The 20,465-nt window shown below is 37.1% G+C and overlaps 1 protein-coding gene across 1 annotated transcript in view; it reads right to left on the minus strand.

Annotated features, from left to right (window-relative positions):
- CNTNAP2 (contactin associated protein 2) overlaps positions 1 to 20,465 on the minus strand; it is a 2,668,322-nt gene that overhangs the window by 556,204 nt on the left and 2,091,653 nt on the right. The window contains exon 14 of the mRNA XM_043968036.1: positions 12,921 to 13,077. Coding sequence (XP_043823971.1) covers positions 12,921 to 13,077 — 157 coding nt within the window. The remainder of the gene's footprint in view (positions 1 to 12,920; positions 13,078 to 20,465) is intronic.

Genomic DNA, 20,465 nt, shown 5'->3' on the forward strand with positions numbered 1-20,465 from the left:
GTGAGAGAGAGAGAGAGAGAGAGAGACAGAGAGAGAGACTGACTGACTGACTGAGGGACATTTGTGTGAGACTGACTTTTTAAATCTATCTACAAGGCTAATCTATCAATTAGCCTTCATTTCATACCAATATAAAGAGGGGGGAATAAATTTAAGAAAAATCTCCTCAGTGGCAGGACCATAATAAGAAAATATAATCTGCAAGAGGACCAGTATTCTGACCAATCCTGACATGGATATAAAAAATGCTCATTCCTCAGTTTTTTAAACACCCTACACTTTCACTTCACGTCAAAATCCACATCATGACATTTTTCTCCCCTCGGTCATCTATAACAGGTTTTTTATTAGTTTAATCCTAGTTGAATAATTCTAATAAATTGATGTTTCTATTCAAAGATCTCATAGGTAGGCATGTCCAGACAGATTTTTTTTCATCATTTAAAAAATTGTTTTTGTGATATCATTTTATTATCACAGAGAATCTTCTAATCATGTTTATAGTAAGATATAATCTTATATTGTGCATAATAAAAATTCTAAGAGCAAAGAAAGATGCATATATTAAATCAAAGAATATACATAGACATATATAATATACATGCATGTACACATATATGCATGTGTGTCTATTTATTTATTTTTTAAAATTGAGTTTTCACATGACAATGATTTGTAGTTATTCCTAGAGAGGAAATGGAAGGTAATGAAGTGATGCTAAGTTGTCAGGTTGAAAACTTGTTTTCTTCTTAATATCTTCCTGGAGTTATTCTCTAATTTTTTTCCTCCTTTCAAGTGCTGTTCATTGAGTTCATATTTTGGAAGGTAAAACTCTCCTTAAGAAAGTTATATTTCTGTAGACACCACAAAGATTTTCTCATTTGGCACCTCTAAAAAAAGCCAACCCTTCCCCATTGCCCCCAAAGTCATTATTTCCTCTATGCGCTCTTCCTGGTTCTGGTGACTATTTTTGTTCAAGATCTCAAAATAAGCTTAAAAGCTTATTTAACATTTCAGTGGTGCAGTCTGTCCTTTTCAGGGACCTGCAGCACAATGTTAACATTTGACATTCTCACACATGATGAATTCCTCTCTCTTCCTGTCATCAATATTATTTAGGGGCAGTGGTCACATAGTATTGGCACTGCATTGACAGTATCTTCTTTGGTGGCTAATTGTCTTTCTCTTATGATATAAGCCACAGGGGACAAAAAAACTTTCTGTACTATGCCCACAAAGTTGACACTAAAATGACCCTTTAAAACATGTACATTTTTGTCTATATATTGTGTAAGGGTATACATCTAACACACACACACACACACACACACACACACACATTCCCTTTAGATAATAACATTTTTTCTATTCCTGTTTTTCTGTTCCTTTTATTCTGAAAACAGAGGTTTGATAAAGCATATAACAAGACAAAACACCAACAATACCAACAACAATGACAGTTTGGAAAAGACAGTAAGTAGCCCTCAAGAAACAAAGCATTTTTCATCCACCTAAAGCTTTTTTATCTACTCTTACCACACACCATATATTTTTTTCCTAAAGAAAGAGGGCCATTCTTTGACCCACTCATTCCAATCTAAAACAAAAAGCATTTATCGACTGTCTATTATTTGTAAGGTACCATGCTTAGCAAATAATAGGCACTCAATAAATTATTGAGTGCCTATTATTTGCAAGCTTAGCAGGGGGCAGCTAAGTGGTGCAGTGGATAGAGCCCCGAGCCTAAAGTCAGGAAGTTGTTATTGTTGAGTCCTTTTCAGTTGTGTGCTACTCTTCATGACTTCATTTGGGGTTTTCTTGGCAAAGTAATTGGAGTGGTTTGTAATTTCTTTTTCTGACTCATTTTTGCAGGTAAGAAAATTGAGGCAAACAGGGCTAAGTGACTTGCCTAGGATCACACAGCTAGTAAGTATTGGAAACTAGATTTAAACTCATAAAGATGAGTCTTTCTGATTGCAAGCCCAGTCCTCTATCCACTGCCATCAAGTCAGGAAGATCTGAGTTCAAATCCCGCCTCAGATCCTTACTTGCTAGATGATACTGTGTGACACTGAGGAAAGTCACTTAAGCCATTTTTGACTCAGTTTCTCATTTGCAAAACAGAGACACAATGGGAAAGAAAATGGCAAACCACTCTAGTATCTTTGCCAAGAAGGACATAGATTCAGACATGACTGAACGACAATAACCATGCTTATCAATGAGAAAACAAATTCAAAATGGTAAGAAAAAAGAATAAATGTTAATTGCCATAGTGACCTTTCTGCAATCCCTGCTCCTGGTAAAGCTGAAGGTGGTAGATTACTTAAGTTTGGAAGTTCTGTGCTGAAGTTGACTAAAACCATTAAAATGAGTGCACCAAGCCTGGCACCAATATGTTAAGCACCTAGGAGCAGGCAACTACCATGCTGCCTGAGGAGAATATGAAGCGTATGCCAGGTTGGCGTTATTGTCTATGCCAAAGACTGGAGGTGGGAGATGGAATGCCAAGTTTGGGGAACAGCAAATAGGTTGGTTTAGCTTGAATGTAGAATGTATAAAAGTGAGTAATGTGAAATCATCTCAGAAAAGGAGGCCAGAGTCATATTATGAAGGGATTTAAACACCAAGTTAAATAGTGGGCAATGTCTCCATAGAAAATGAGGAGACATTGAAGGATCTTGTGGAAGAGAGAGACACAATCATATTAATTATTTTGGTAGCTGCTTTACACAGCAATGTAGTAAATAACCAACGGTTATCATATACAATGCAAACAATGGAACATCTAAAACTACTTAGCTGCCACAGACTTTCAATTAAGTGATCTACTCATATTCTGCTTAGACAAAATTTCAAGGCATGGTGCTTTGCACATAGTGAGTATTTAATAGAAATTTAATAAATTTAATTCAATTTGACCACTAAAATGTGTGTGAATGTTTTTTTTCACTCTAGCAAGTATAAGTGGTAATCAAAACAAAGAGAAATGAGAAATGAATACTATGTTGCCTCTCCCAACAAAACTAGATCAAGTGTAATTTATAACTGTTGTTTGAGAGTTACTCTCACTATATAGACTCATACCTTATTTTTATAGGATCAAAATACTAGTTTCCTTCTCCAGAAGCTAATTTATTTTCTCAAAAGGAGGTGAGATAGCCCACCCGTGTACATATCTATAGTGGAGTTTCCCTAAAAGTTGAGGTTGTTCAGTATTCAATTGCTTGGAATGTAAAGGCAAGGGAAGCAGATGCAAGGGTTGGCAAGTATACTAGATTTGCTGGTCAATGCCATGGAAACAACTCGGTTTCAGAGGTACAGAAGGAAGGTTTAGCCTATTTTTCAGCTTTCCCAAAAGATTTCCAATACTAATTCAAAGTGTCAGTATCACAGATAGAGAGTTAGAAGGGACCTTGAAGCTGGTCTATCCCGTGCCTTCATTCAACAGATAAGATAACACATCCTGAGAAAAGTGAAATGACATGCAGAAAGTCATATGCATGCTAAGTGACAGGGGCAAGATTTGTACTTGGGACCTCTGGTCTAAATCTAAACAATATTCTTTCCACAATGACACTTTTCTATTAACACATACAAAGTACTATGTTACATGCTGGGAGCTATCAAGATGAAAAACAGCACACTCTGGTCTCAACAAACTTATATGAGGGGTTTAGCATGTAGGGTAGAGCACTGGAAGTGAAGCAAAGAGCAAGAGATTTGCCTATGAAATCTATATCAGACTAGTAGCCGTGTAACCCTAGGCAAGTCACTTCACTTTTCTGGGCCTCAGTTTCCTCATGTGTAAAAGGCAGAGGTTGGACTCAGTGATCGCTAAGGTTCCTGCCAGCTGTAAAACCATAAGAAGATTTTACAACCCAGAATGTAACATTGTCTTCTAGAGGGGGCATGATTCAATCCAATGAGGAGGGTTATGAGACAATGCAGAGTTCCAAGCAATATGATTTAGGACATTTTCAAATGGGGTAAAGGACCTTCCTTAGAAGAGATAACAGTTGCGTTGAGATATGAAGGAAAAAAAAAAAGACTGAAAAGTAGAGATTAGGAAGGAAGGAATTCTAAACATGAAGAACAAACAGTCAATTCAAAAGCATGGAGGCAAAGCAGGCATGCCAGGTTCATGGTAAAGCAACAGTACAATTTGGCTGGAATAAAAGGGTATGTGAAGTTAAATATAAATAGAAAATTAAATATATATTAAATATAAAGTGAAATATGAAGCGATAGCTTACTTTTGGAAGTCTTTAAATCTCAGGCTAAGCAGGTTGATATTTACCCATAATGCATAAGAGGAGCCTTAGGTGTGTGAATAGTAGAATAATATGGCCAGAGAAGACAATTTTGTCAGCTTTATGAAGGGTGAGTGGGAAAGAGTAACATTGGAAGCTGAGATATCAGCTAGGGGGATATTACAAGCGTTTGGTTGAATAGTCCAGTGAACTAAATCCTAAACCATATAGAAGGAGAAGTATGAGTAGAAATCATGGTCACAGACTGGTTAAAGTCATTTTTGAAAGGGGCATGAAAACTCATCTGGTCTAAATCAGAGTCCCCTCTACTACCGGAAGATTTGAATAAATATTGCAAATGCAGACTTGATACAGCTTTCAACTGATGGGACATAAGGAGTGACCAAGAGGAATCCTGCCTGGAAAAATTAGAATGATATCAACAGAAGGTTAGGTCTGGGAGGAAAGACAACCATTTTAGGTTTCGATATGGTGAGTCAGAGGTGTCAGCAAGACATAGAGGTAGAAATGTTCAACAGGAAAGTTATTGTTTAGTCACTTTTCAGTCATTTCTGACTCTTAGTGACCCCATATGGGGCTTTCCTAGTAAATATAGCAGAGTGACTTGACATTTCCTTCTCCAGCTCATTTTACAGATGAGGATACTAAGGAAAACAGGGTTAAATGACTTGAAGGCTCACAGTGTGCAAGGCCAGATCTGAACTCACAAAGATGAATCATCCTGACTCCAGTTCCAACATTCTACCTATTGTACCACTTAGCTGCCTATTTAGAGTTGTGTAAATGAAGTTCAAGAAAATACAGAAGGACAGATTGTGGGAATTAACAATGTAGATAGAGATGACTAAATGACTAAACTGGGGATGTTTCAGAGAGAAATTTCAGTTGAATGGGTGGGGTAAGAAGTCAAACTAGTGAACTCTCTATCCTCCAAAGTTTGAGGAGACTGAGGAGTCTGTTAGGTAAGATTCAAGGGTAGATACATCAGCAAATATGGAGGAGCCAGATAGTGATCTACAGTGATATAAGGGAAAAGGAGGTTGCAATGTCAGTGATTTAAAGAAGAAAACACTCAAGAGAAGCTGTGTATTTGCAGTTTTATCAATAAAGGAGATCCTAAAACCAGAGATGAAGAGTTTTAACTATTTCTGAACTTAGGTTCATGGTGCCTCTCCTTCCTTTGTCTTGCTAAAAAAGCACCTGTCCGGTCATTGTCTTATTCATCTTGGAGATATATACACTGGTGTGAAATTACTTGGGACAAAAATCATTCTGAAATAATTATATTTAGTGACAATAGTTAGGTGTCTGTGCTTTGACTGGCCTTGCAATACCTAATGCACAATATCTGACCAATAGCTAACCTATATAGCCTTAGCCAGATGAAGCTGGATTGAGCTTTTTTCTTTACCTTTAGATGTGTTTCATTGTTTTCTTTTGTTGTGTTTTTAATACTTTGATTTTTTTTTAAAAGAATAGATGTTACTGCAAGAAAGTGTGCAAAATGTGGGATTCACAAAGAGCACATTTCAATGAATATTAGAGATATTGCTGTGGCTACTGGTGTGGAAAAGTCAAACATTTTTAGGATCAGGTTTACAGTCTGTCAGTCGATTTATTATACTTTGTCCCAGGTAATTGGCATACCATTGTAGACACAAACCACATACTGAAGTTAATAGAGGAAACTGGCTGGGAGACAGGCAAAAGAGTAAGTAGCACTAAGACCAAAAAAGATCCATGTAAACAGAAAGCTTCAATTGTGAGCCAGGGATTGAATTTACAACACTGAAACAATTCCTTGCTAAATTACTTTTCATTCCAAAGGAAGTTTGCTAATTTGGGCTCATAGGAATAATTATCAGGCACATAGATATTAGGAGAAAATCAAGTCCAAATCATATTTAGACCAATAAATATCTAGGTGCTTTCAGCTAAATATTTCATGGTATCTACATGAACTGAAATATATGATACTTAGGCAAATACTACTTAGTGACTACATCCAAAAGATTGTGCTAATGGATTTCTACTTCATTCTTTTCCAATCAGGTATTTATGTATCTTTAATAGTTGACACAGAGCTGGGTAGGTGGGGGAGGTAGTATTTGGAGACAAAAGAGCTGAAATTATCTTTTTTTGACTGTGGGTAAATTACTTCACACCCTCCCTGTACCTTGGTTTTTTCTATTCTAAAATTCTAAAATGAGTGGATTGGAATAAATGATTTCTAAGGCTCCCTCCATGTCTAATAAAATTATAGATTCAGCTTAGAAGTTCAAGTTTCTTATATTCTATTGTTCTATGAATTCTTGAAAATAGTAGGCATATAATAAATGCTTGTTGAATCCATTGATTAGAATAAGAAATAGCATTCATTCTGCTTCCCAAGCCTCTGATAATTTCATCTTGAAATTGCTCATTTCAGAAGTGATTATTTAGCTCACTGAGTCAGTTTCCAAGAGACAAAGAATTACCCAGCAGTGGGCACTTATCTGAAACCAGTACTTGGTTAATTAGGGCTCTGCCACAGTAGGTGGGAATATTTACTGTTACTATGAATAGTAAATCATAAATGTTAAATCACATGCCATTACAGGAAATAATTGTGCAAAACTTTTTGTGGCATAAGATAATCAGGCAATTATTGAGATGGTTACAATACTTGCCTGCCATTGAAGCTATATTGTTAAAACTAGTCATGCTTTTAGCTATAGTCTCATTTATCCTGGCTCCACATTCATGGGTTTTAGCTTTGAAAATAAGAGTTTTAATGTTTAACATTTATGCCTAATTTAAGGTGCTTTAAGTCTCCTAAGAGGTATATGGCCTGCACCATATTATTACCTCTTTAAATTGAAAATGACTCTTTTTTTCTTATGTGAAATTCACAAATCTCACAATATAAATATAATGTTTCATTACCATGGGGCAGTGGAAAGAATCCTTGACTAAATACCTGGAGAGACAGGTTAGTCCTCTATCTGCCAATAATTGTGAATATAGGCAAAACACTTTATCTTTTTAAGCTTCAGTTTTCTGACACAAAATGAGGAGATAACTAAACAAAAAAAAAGTAATCATAAAAAACAAAACAGACAAATTCAGTAACATAAAATGAAAATGCTTTTGTACAACAACCACAAAAATTAAGATATATCAAGAAGAGAATCAATAGAATTGGAAAAATATTTTTGATAAAAAACATCAATAAAAGTCTGATGTATATAAATAAGAGACTGATGCAAATATATATCTCCAAATGCCACTAAAGAGCTTTTCAAATAAAAATTACAAATGATCAATGACCATTTGAAAATATGTTCCAAATCACTAATAATAAGAGAATTGGTTAACATATTTCTAATCAAGAACAGCAAGAAAAAATACAAAATGAAAACTCATTTAGAGTAAACACAGAATGTTTTCAGTATTGACCTCAGGAATTATATTAATACAATGCTAAAACACCTTTAACAAAAACAGACCTAAATGATTAAAGAGATACTAATTGCTCATGGTTAGGCTGTGCCAATATAACAACAATGACTACATAACCAAACTTAATTCTCATATTTAGTACTAAAACAAATGACAAAGGGATTATTTTATAAAACTAGACAAAATAACAAAATTTCTATGGAAGAAGAAAAAGTCTAGACAATCCAAAGAAAATTGTGTTGTTATTGTTGTTGTTGGTCCTTTGTTTTTGAAGAGGACTGAGACATCAAGAGGTGATGACTAGCAGTGAATTGGATTTAAGTGATAGAGGGCTATGCAAAGTACTCAACCTCATTCTGTCCTCCAGAGCCATCTGGGTCCAGTGGCAAGATAAACATTAGGATGACTGGAGATGGCCCTGGATGTTTGAGGCAATTGGGGTTAAGTGACTTGCCCAGGGTCATACAGCTAATAAGTGTCAAGTATCCGAGGTTGGATTTGAACTCACATCCTCTTGACTCCAGGGCCAGTGCTCTATCCACTATGCCACCTATCTTCCCCTCCAGGGAAATTTTTTAAAAAAGGAAGAATGAAGATTACCTGAAAGTACAGATTTCAATTTAACATATAAAGAAGTGATCATTGAAATGACTCAGTGCTACTTAAATCATATAGAAGTTGATCAATGTAATAATAGATTAGCTAAACAAGATCAACACAATATAAAAAACAACTGAACATAATACAGTATTTGATAAGTTCAGGGATACTCATATATAGGGTAGGGGGTCCCTACTGAAAAAAATTTCTGGAAAAGCTGGAAAGAAGTCTTGCAGAAATTAGATTTATACCAACACCTTATGTCATATCCACAGGAAATTCTTAATGGATGCATGACCGATATATAAAGGGATTAATCATGAAAAAAGTGAAGAACAAGGGAAGGCAATATCTTTCACAAATTTGGCATGGGGTAGGATTCTTGCTTGAGCAAGGGATGAAGATTATAATAAAATATCAAGTAGGGAACTTTGTTTACATAAAATTGAAATATTTCTGGAAATGCAACATAGAGACTCTGAAGGGAAAACATAATTTGGAAAAAAATGTTCACAGCTAATTTGTATTGTAATTTTATATCCAAATAGTATAAAGATCTTATATCAATAATATAAGATTCTGCAAAATATAAGCGATCAAATGACATGACCTGGCAGTTCTCAACAGAAGAAATACAATCTATCAATAATCATGTGAAAAAATGTCCCAATTAAAATTAAAATAACTCTGAGATTCAACTGCATCCCCATCAAATTGGCAAAAATGACCAGGGAGGAAAATAGCAATTTTTTGAGGAGCTATGAGAAAGCAGGCATGCTGGTTCAATGCTAGTGGAATTATGAATTGGTTCAATCATATTATGGAAGACAGCTTCGAACTATACTTAAAAGGTCATCAAACCAAAAATGCCCTTTGTCCATATAATGCTGCTATACTCCAAGGAGGTCAGAAGCAGAAGGAAAGGACTCATACATACAAGATTATTTGTAGCAGATTTTGATTTTATAAGGAACTGGAAAATAATGCGTCTATCACTTAGAGAATGGCTGAATAAACTGTGATATATTGATGTGACAGAGTTTTATTGCACCATGAAAAATAAATAAATGACAGGTTAAGAGAAATATGGGGGGGGCAGCTAGGTGGCAGTGTATAAAGCACCGGCCCTGGATTCAGGAGTTTCTGAGTTCAAATCCAGCCTCAGACACTTGACACTTACTGGCTGTGTGACCCTGGGCAAGTCACTTAACCCCCATTGCCCCACCAAAAAAAAAAAAAAGAGAAATATGGAAAGAGGTATATAAACTGATGCAGAGTGAATTGAAAAGAACCAGGAAAATTTACATGAGGAACACAAAAACTTGAGGGGGAACAACTCTAAAAGATCTCAGAACTTTGACTAAGGCACAGAGAAGTTGTGATTTCAAAAGAGTGATGAAGCATATTTTATAATTCTCAGTAATGAGGTAATGGACTAGAGATAATAGAACTATATATAAATTCTCTGGATATGGCTAACGTCTGGATTTGTTTTGTTTATCTATACATATTTGTTATAAAATAGGACCTCTACTTCAGTGGAAATCTAGGGAGGGAGTTGGTGGGAAGTGACAAATTTTTAAGGATATAAATTAAGCTTTTTAAAAGTTTAGGAAAAAACTCGGGCTTAGAACTTTTGAAGAATGCCTAGTTTTTGAGAATATTAGTCTTTTGAAAATATCAACTAATAGTAGGACAACAGAAATTTCTATTTAATATGTAGCAGATTTCAAAAATAATTTCTATTCAAATTTACACAACAGTAAGGCATTTTGATTAGATGTGTTTATGTAAAATAAGGATTTTTTAAAAGAAAGGCAATTTATTTATTTATTTATTTTTTTTTATTTTTTTTGCCGGGCAAGGAGGGTTAAGTGACTTGCCCAGGGTCAGACAGCTAGTAAGTGTCAAGTGTCTGGGGCTGGACTTGAACTCAGGTCCTCCTGAATCCAGGGCCAGTGCTTTATCCATTGTACCACCTTCATGCACCCAAGAAAGGTAATTTTTGAAACCACCCTGAGGTTTCAATTCATGTCAAACAAATTAAGAAAGTTAACAAAAAACATGGGATATTGAATGTTGAGGCACTGTAGGATGACAGGCACACTGATATAAATTTGTTAGAGCTATGAATTGGTCTAACTGACCTAATTTTCAATTAGGAATTATGTAAACAAAGTGACTAAACCCTTCATACAATTAGACCCAGATATCTCACTACTTGGCACATACCTAACAGAAGCGAGATAGAAACAAAAATCCCACATGTCAAAATATTCATAGTAGCACTCTTGGTGTTAACAAAGAACTAGAAACAAAGTGGGTTCCCATCAACTAGGGAATTATAAAACAACAACAACAACAACTATGGCATAGAAAATGTATTAGAATATCATTGTATAGCAGAAATGACAGATATGATGAATTCGGAGAAACATGGCAAGATTCGTATGAAATGATGAAGAGTGAAATAAGCAGAATTAAAAGAAATGAGAGAAGAAGCTGCTGAGCAACTGATAAAAACCACACCACAGATAATGAAACCTATTCATTGCAGAGGGATGAGGGATTATTAGAAAAAAATTACTGTATACATTGTCAGATGAATTCACTGCAATGGATGGCTTCACTGAATTGTTTTTCTTTGTCCCAAGGGAAGAGAGTATTAATCAAGAGGTGGGAAAGATTTGTTGTTTTGCTTTTTAGAAAGAACCGTGACATAAAGACAAAGGTATCAATAAAATACATTCCAAACAAAATGAGGGCATTGAAATCTTGAGTCCAGGTCTAACATTCATGATTCAATGATACTTTTGTGTATCTTCCCTTTAAAATGAAAACAAAAGAAGAACAAAAGCACACAGCTCCTTTAATTGAATAATTCTTGATGATGAATGCAAGGTATTTGGGAGAAGTCATGTTCTCGAATTGACTTTAATTCACATTGTATCTTGAAAGCTGAAACTTGATAAAGCCTCTAATTTTATCCTATGTTTTGTCTTTATAGATGTGGTTTTTATTTCTGGGAATTCAACTTCTGTTTACTTAACTTTTTTCTTTCCATGCCCAATTATGCTTTCTCTTTAAGTTTCTGAGTTTGTTCTTTTACATTTATTAGTAGCCAATATTGCTATGTATCATGGACCTTTTCACCCTGCTAGTCAATATCTCAGATCAAAATTTGGGAGACAATTCCTTGTTTAGCACTAGACAACCATACCTCACAATGAAAATGGTTTCCAAGCCTAATATTTTCTAAAGTGACCTCACTTAGGTATCCTTAGCTGCAAAACACCCTTAATGAGACCAAGATGGTTCTTGGGAAATGATGAATCATGTATTTTACAGATACTATCAGCAAAGGTATAATTTTATGTCTATTCTGGACCTGAATTTTCTGTTACCTTTTGTATTTGTGATGGCCTTCTAAGTGATTCTCTTTAGTGTTTGGTACATGGGGACTATGCAAAATGGGTAAGCATCACTAGGAGATTCCAGGCCCAAACACTGTTTTACAACAAGAAATTGCAACAGAAAAAAGGAATATCTCAGTACTTCTGAAAAGCTTTAAGAAGTGGTAGATAAAATAGGGAAAGCACCAAACAGCGTGGTAGAAGCTATCAGTTTCAGTTCTACCACTGGCAAGATGTGTGACTAGGATATCTCTCATATCTGAGCTTCTCTGAGCTTCCATTTCCTCATCTATAAAATGGGGGTATCTTGAATATCTTGCCTAAGGGAATTGAGAGAATGTATATATGATACTTTGGGAGTTGAAAGTGCTACATAATGTCAGCCTATTATCATCGTCAAATGAAATAATTCAAATGATATCCTCAGAGCTTTAACATGCTGAATAAAAGATACCTATTAGAATAATAACTTGGGAAAGTTGTCTATCCAGGTCTCAAGTTACTAAATATAAAGTTCTGGGATCTGTTCTTCCCATGCTGAGTGACAGCCGAGTTTTGCCTTCTCCTCCTGCTGACACAGGCAGACACTTGCTGCAGAGCTGGACAAATGGCCAGAAGACTAGGCTGTCACCTGGGAAAGAGATGAAAAGTGTGCAAGACAAACATTTCCTGGACTGACTTGCTATCAGAGAGTTATCAAAGAGAACAAGCAATGATAGGAAAGAAGGGATGAAAGATGGCTGAAAATAACAACGGGGAAGGGCTCTGTCGAGAGACTCAAAGTCCACATTTCAGCATGTGACAGCCTTCAACAGAAGAAACTACTTGGTGTGGACACACTTATACAAGATGGTTCCCTCTCCACTGCTAGTCTCCTTCTCTTGCTATGAAGAACATCTCGACCATTTATCACACAAATCACTGTCTACTACAGGGCTCATTATTTTTCTAACTTTATGAAATATTAACATATCAATTAATATACCAGTCTCTTTCTCAACTCGTGTCCTTCCTATGTGGATCTCATTCTGCCTTTGTACGTTTCTTCATGTTATTGACATCCAACAATCAGTTCCATGTCTTGAGAATCTGAGTTCTCAGCACTTTCCAAAATTCTCATTTCATCTAATGAGTTTAAATGTATAGCTAACAGTGCATGCTTGCCTGAGGAAAGTCCCAAATAGGTACTTACCACTGCTTATGGTCAGCATCACAGTTACAGTAGTATCTTGAATCTGTACAGTTACGTTCAATGCCACAGGCACATTTTTGGATTCCGGGTCCAGAACCACCCCAGTAGTAATGCTTTTCATTGGCTTTTCCAACCCACCATGTGTAAGGGCTTCCATCTGAAAGAAGATATGCAAAGCACAGTTAGGGAAACAGTAGGCTCAGAATCTCTAGGAATGATGTATTGAATAACAATTTGATTTCTTTGTTGCTTTAATATTTGTCAAGTTAGGCTGTGTGATCTTGATTATTTTCATTTTTCATAGAAACACAGAATGTCAGAGTGGGAAATAACCTCAGTGGCCAACCACCATTTGCAAAAGAATACCCTCTAAAATAACTACAACATATTGAACAAGTGATTTTCCAGCCTTTGCCTGAAGACTTTGAATGAGAGGTAACTTGGTGAGAAAGGTAATCCATTCCACTTTGGATAGGTATAATCATTATAAAGTCCATTCCCTCCTATCTATCTATCAATCAATCTATCTACACATCAATCCATCTATTTATCTATCTGTCTATCTATCTGCCTATCATTTATCTGTCTGTCTGTCCATCTGTCCATCCATCCATCCATCCATCCATCCATCCATCCATCCATCCATCCATCCATCCATCTATTTTGGGCCAAGCTTACTATTTTATTAGTGTAAGGAACTCCCAATGAGAAAATTCCTCAGTGCAGAGAAATTACCAATGTCACAAGTGAAGTACTTCCCAAACATCAGAGAGCCAACAGAAAGAGTGAACAATGAATACAATCTTAGACTTGGAATGATGAAGGGCACAGTTGAAATCCTTCCTGTGACACTTATCCTGGGCAACTCAGTTAACCATTATGAGCCCCACTTTTCTCATCTGTAACATGGTTTGGGGAGGTTTGCATCGAACAGTCACTAAAGTTCTTTCCAGCTCTAAGTCTAAAAGTCAGCCTTAGTGTACCCTTTTGTATTTTCCCTCGCAACTTCAACCCAGTATTTTTAGGTCTTTCCTGTGGGTCCAACCAGAATAACTAATTCCATATCCAAACAATAGACTCAAATACATGAAGGCAGATATAAGTATGCTATGAAACTTCCTTATTCAGGTTACACCTAACTTGTTCATTAAACTCTTCAGAAGTTCAGATAGCAAGTGACTTGCCCCACTGAGCTAATGTCTGAACCCAAGAAGGCAGGTACCAAGCTCAACTCCTTACAGTCTAGTTTGCTGCTTCTCATAGCAATTGGATCATAGTCAGCATCATTGCCAGGTAGTTTGAAATATATTGTTTTGTTAGAAAAAACGACACTTCTATTAGAACATGAGAATGGGACCATTTGACAAAAGATGTTGAAAGAAAGCTCACCTGCACACCACCACCACCACCACCACCACCACCACCACCACCACTACTACTACTACTACTACTACTACTACTACTACTACTACTACTACTGCTAGGTTCAGCAGCCAGTCTGAGGACACCTCCTCTTAGAACTCCTAAGGGAAACACCCCTCATCCCCACTCACCAAACTCACCTGCTACCACCCCCACACACACATACACACATGTGCACTTGATATTCTCATAGGTTTGTTAACTACTAAGCACTTTCTAGCTACTAGTTTTCCCTGATCTGTGCTTTAAACTTTAGGACTTCAGGATTATTCTGAGATTCAGGTTTTAAAACTGAGCATGTCTAAGGATGGCAAGGAGGGAAGTGGGATAGAATTATCCATTCAGGATAAATGTTGGTTCATCACCAAAGGATGAACACTCAAGAGGGGAGCAACGATATACCAGTGGGATACACCAAGGGTTCTTAGTCACTGAAGACGAGGTCCTCTAAGGGTTTCTCCATTGGCTACGGGTATATATTCCATGGAACAGGATGGATACCCTTCAATAGTAGAAACTGATATTTTAGGAAACCTGACATAGACCTCCAAGTTTGCAATGTGGGCCAGTGAGGGAATTGTTGTTGTTTGTCCTTTGTTCTTGAAGAGGACTGAGACATCAGGAGGTAATGTTGTGACTTGCAGGGAATTGAATTTGTGAGAGAGAGCTGTGCAAGGTCACTAACCTCACTTTTCCAGAGTCATCTGGGTCCAGTGGTGAGATATATATCAGGATGACTGGAGATGCCCCTGGATGTTTAAGGCAATTGGGGTTAAGTGACATGCCCAGGGTCACACAGCTAGTAAATGTCTGAGGTGAGATTTGAACTCAGGTCCTCGACTCCAGGGCCAGTGCTATATCCACTACACCAGTGAGGGAGTCCTGAAAATACCAAGCATATGCCAGAAGTTCCCTGGGATTATAGGATGATCCACCCAGTCTTATGTGATAAAAAAAGAACCTCTGCTTTGATTTAATTCAACAAACATTGGTTAAATGCCTACTATAATAAGAGCTGCCATTTATAGAGGATTTATTTGATGCTTGCAAAGCACTATACAAATATTATCTTATATGATCATTACAAAGGACCCTGTGGGGAGGGGAGTACTATAGTCAGAGTATCATCTCCGCTCTATAGATTCAGGACCAGAGATTTAGAAAGACTTAAGGACTTAATGTTACACAGCTGGGAATTATGAAAAGTACAATTTGAATTCAGGCCTCTTGAAACCAAGTTCGGTGATTTTTATGTTATGCTGCCTCCTTGCTTACTTACATAGATTATGTGATAACAGGGACATACTAATAATTTCTCATCCCAATAAAAGAAAACACCCAGTGATCACTCTTTACAGATCTTTTACCACTAGGAAATGTCTCCTATACTGCTGTAGGAATGGAGTTACTCTAATCAGAGAGAATGGGAGCCATTTCCAATGAAACCCTCCAAGAGTTCCTTGCCTATTGAATATTGAATAGCAATATAGGACAATGGAGCCTTTTTTGTTTTGTTTTGTTCTTTGTTTACTGCCCATCTTCTAGGTATAGGATAGGCTGCTTAAATGTATCTGTGGGCAAGGAATCATAAACCATCAAATGTTAGATCTGGAAGAAACCTTCAAGGGCACCCAGGGCAATGACCTCATTTTACAGCTGAAGTAACACATCCAGAGTGGGAGGATGATTTTCCCCTGCTCATACAGCTAGTTAACAGGACAACCCAGACCCAGGTATTTGGGGGGGGTGGGGTTAACCCCTAGTTTATTATTATTTTCTTTATGCCATGTAGGCTATTTGGTTAAGTTCTGGCTTGCACTATTGCAACAACAACAAAAAACAAACCCAAATAAGGATGACAACAACAACTATTTAGGAATCACTGGAATCAGTTAAAAGAAATAATAGGCTTTGAATCAGAAAGTCTAATGAATTCAGTCTTTAGGAATTCAGACAAAAAACATATTTTAATGAGGTCCCTGGCCATTTGAACTCTTTTGTCATTTTGTTGCAATGAGATTTTTGCTAAAAATCATACTGTCAAATCATTAGTAATAGAAATTCAAGGGACTTTAGAGATCCTCTGATCTATGGGTTCTTAACCTGAAGGTCCTTGAACTTGATTTTTACTGCCGATTTTGGTAACTACATTTTAATATAATCTGCTTCCTTTGTAATTCTAAGTATTTTATTTTTTGCATTTAAAAACATTATTCTGAGAAGGGATCTAATGCTCTACCAGACTACTAATGATATATAACAAGTTAAGAATCCCCAATCTAATCCAAATCCTACATTTCATAGATGAGGAAACCAAGGTCCAGAGAAGGAAAAGTGATTTGCCCAGTGTCATTCAGGCAATAAATAACAATCCGAATTGAACTAAGATCTTCTTTAAAAAGTCCTCTTTTCACCACTTGAGGGTTCCTGACTTGTAAAGGGTGGATGTCTGCAGGTCCCCAGGAAATACTGCAAGTGGTTTGATTCATATTCATAGTAAGCATTGGCATGTTGATCTTTCTCTGGAATCAATAACATATATGGTGCTTGACATTATATTTTGGCAGCTGGGTAGGATAGTGGAAAGAGTGCTGAACCTGGAATCAGGATGAGCTGAGATCAAATCTTCCCACTTGTGAGACTGGATAAATCACTTAACCCCTGCTTCAATTTCATCATCTGAAAAATGAGGCTAATAAGGGCACATCCTTCCCAGGGTTGTGTGAGGATAAAGCAAAATGGTATTTTGTAAAATGCTTTGCAAACCTTAAAGCACTGGATGCATTTTAATCAAAATACTAATAATTAAGTAAGCATACCTTCTGTATACAAAATAAATAGAACCCCTTATAGATATATTTTTGAGTATATAGAGATTTTGCTGTGATACAAATTTAAAATGATACTAAATTCATAAGTCTTTTTTGTCATATAGTTGATTTAATAATGGATGTTAATAATAAGCTACTATCAAGTAGAAGGATCCATAAATTGGACCTTTGACAATAAAAGAACTTTGACTCAAAAGTGATGCCGGTATCTATTTACATAGCTCTGTAGGTTTACAATGCACTTTACATACACTATCTCATTTGTTTTCACTACAACCTTATGAGATAATGAGTATAGGTATTATTATCTACATTTTATGGGAGAGGAAACCAAGGCTTAGACACATTGTGTGACATGATAATATGACTAATAAGATGATGGGGAGATTTGAACCTATTGTTATTCAGTAGTGTCTGACTCTTTGTAAGCCCATGTGGGGTTTTCTTAACAAGGATACTAGAGCTGTTTTCCATTTCCTTCTCCAGCTCATTTTATAGATGAGGAAATTGAGACAAAAAGGGTGAAGTGACTTACCCAGGGTTACCCAGCTAATGTGTCTGAGGTCAGATTTGAACTCAGGAAAATAAGTCTTCCTGACTCCAGGCCCAGGCTCTATCCACTGCATCACTTAGCTACCTGATTTGAACTTCTCTATCCTAACTCTAAGTTATAAGATCATAGGACCAAAGATGTAGAGCTAGAAAGAACTTTAAAGACTATCTCATCCCATGTTCCCCACATGTCACAGATGAGAAAAGTGAGGGTCAGAGTGGTTAAATGACTTACAAAGGATCATATAGTCAGAGGGAGGATTTAAACCCATGTCTTAGTAAATCCGGGGCAGCAAGGTGTCACAGAGAACACTGGACCTGGAATCAGGAAAACTCTTCATGAGTTCAAATGAGTCTCAAACACTTACTAGCCAGGTGATCCTGAGCAAATCACTTTACCCTGTTTGCCTCAACTTCTTCATCTGTAAAATCACCTGGAGAAGGAAATGGCAAAGCACTCTAGGATCTCTGAGGTCACTAAGAGTCAGACACAACTGAAAAAAGAACTCAAAAACCAAAACAAATTTACTGATTCCAAGTTCCATGTTCTATACACTATTCCCTGTTGCTCACTCTACTTATCACTTTGCATTGCTTCTGAGATGACTGAGAACCACTTTATTACAGGATGGCCAGTCTTTAAAAGGTGACTATGAAACAATTCTGAAGCCAAACTTCTCAGGTGTGTTAGACAACCAAAAATGAAGGAGAAAATAGCAAAAGAGAACGAGGAAGACAAAAACCCTGATAATAACACCAGCACCACCACCAGACCCTCCTCCCCATTTTGTTTGGCTTGGTTTAGCACACAATTTGGTATATTGGGTGGGTTTTAACTGGCAAGTAGATCAAGATCTTCGAGATGGGAAGAGTGATAGAAATTAGTAATTCTGCTTTATGGAAAAACAATATGTCTGTAGATAATTACATTACAACTCATGGATCCAGGAGCTCAGTTGCCTTCTTCTCTCTTAATGCTACCTAAAGCAAACAAGCTGAGTGTTTTATTATAGTGAAGGGCTAGGAAGCAGAGAAAGAATGGGTAGTGAATCTAACTCATTATTCATTCACTGCAATCAGATCAATATTCTGGGATTCTGAGATAGTGGTAGAAAACACTTCTTTGTAATGGTCATTTTCTAGTGGAATTGGATCTCTTTAATAACACCAAGAGAAAGTGGGATGATCAGTTGATTTTATTCCATTCTACAAATATTTATTAAAAATTTCCCTAGGGAGGGGCAGCTAGATGGCGCAGTGGATAGAGCACCAGCCCTGGAGTCAGGAGTACCTGAGTTCAAATCCGGCCTCAGACACTTAACACTTACTAGCTGTGTGACCCTGGGCAAGTCACTTAACCCCCATTGCCCCACCCAAAAAAAAAAAGTTTCCCACCAGGTCTAGAGTACTGTTCTGAGTCCCCAGGAGGAGAGCATATTAGTTGATATCACCTTCCCCATAAGAATAGGAAGAACTAACCTGGAGGTGCCAAAGGTATGATGACGACCCAAGTAGCAACTGTAGATGTGGGGGCCCAATAAAAGAGATTTCCTGGGGGGAGCTAGGTGGTGCAGTGGATAGAGCACTGGCCCTGGATTCAGGAGGACCTGAGTTCAAAGCCAGCCTCAGACACTTGACATTTACTAGCTGTGTGACCCTGGGCAAGTCACTTAACCCCCATTGCCCCGCAAAAAAAAAGAGAGAGAGAGAGAGAGAGAGAGAGAGATTTCCCATTTTATAAGTTTGCTCGGGGACATCGAGCATTTGTTTGCCTCACAAAATGGGTTCAAGATGAGTTTCAGAAAGGTTTTAAAAGTGTAATTTCATGAAAAGGACCATGGAGTTAGAGTCAAAAGACCTAAGATATGCTTCTCATTCTAACTTCATCACCTCTGGGTAGGTCATTTAAACACTTGGAGTCTCAGTTTACTTATTTTTTTTTAAATGAGAATTATAAAACTTGGACCTTTTTTTCCTTGAAAGAGCTGGTATAAGGATCAAATGAGATAAGTTTTCTCTAAGAAAACTCCCCTATTTGTCTTGAGGACACCATCATCATTCTATTCAATGTCAGAGACTTATAGTGATCTTCAATTTCTTACCTCTCCCATCCTCCTATTTGTCAATCATCATCTCTCATCTGTAATATTATAGAATCTCTTAAGTATACTTCTGGCTTCTCAGTGTGGTGTGTGTGTGTGTGTGTGTGTGTGTGTGTGTGTGTGTGTGTGTGTGTCTCTCTCTCTCTGTCTCTGTCTCTCTTTCCCCCACCCCTTTCCAATAGATCCTCCACACACCTACCATAATAATTTCCCTAAAGCACAAATTTGACCACACCACTCTCTTTCTTCTCAAGAACCTTCATCGATTTCCAATTAATTGCCTTTGGGACAAAACACCAACTTATTTTCAGCCTGTCTCAATCTGGCTCTAGCTTACCTTTCAGGTTTATTTCATCTTATTTCCCTTTACCCATTCCATGGTCCAATCAAACTGTCTTTTTTTCTACTCCTCAAAATCAGAATCTCATCTCATCAATCAGGGTCTTTACAATTTGTCTCTTGTGTCTAGAATGTACTCCTCTCCTCTTTTCTTTTTCTTTGTGGGGGGAGGGGCAGGGCAATGAGGATTAAGTGACTTCCCCAAGGTCACACAGCTAGTAAGTGTCAAGTGTCTGAGGCCACATTTGAACTCAGGTCCTCCTGAATCCAGAGCTGGTGTTTTATCCATTGTGCCACCT

Source organism: Dromiciops gliroides, chromosome 5 (genome assembly GCF_019393635.1).
Source record: "Dromiciops gliroides isolate mDroGli1 chromosome 5, mDroGli1.pri, whole genome shotgun sequence".
NCBI classification, from domain to species: Eukaryota; Metazoa; Chordata; class Mammalia; order Microbiotheria; family Microbiotheriidae; genus Dromiciops; species Dromiciops gliroides.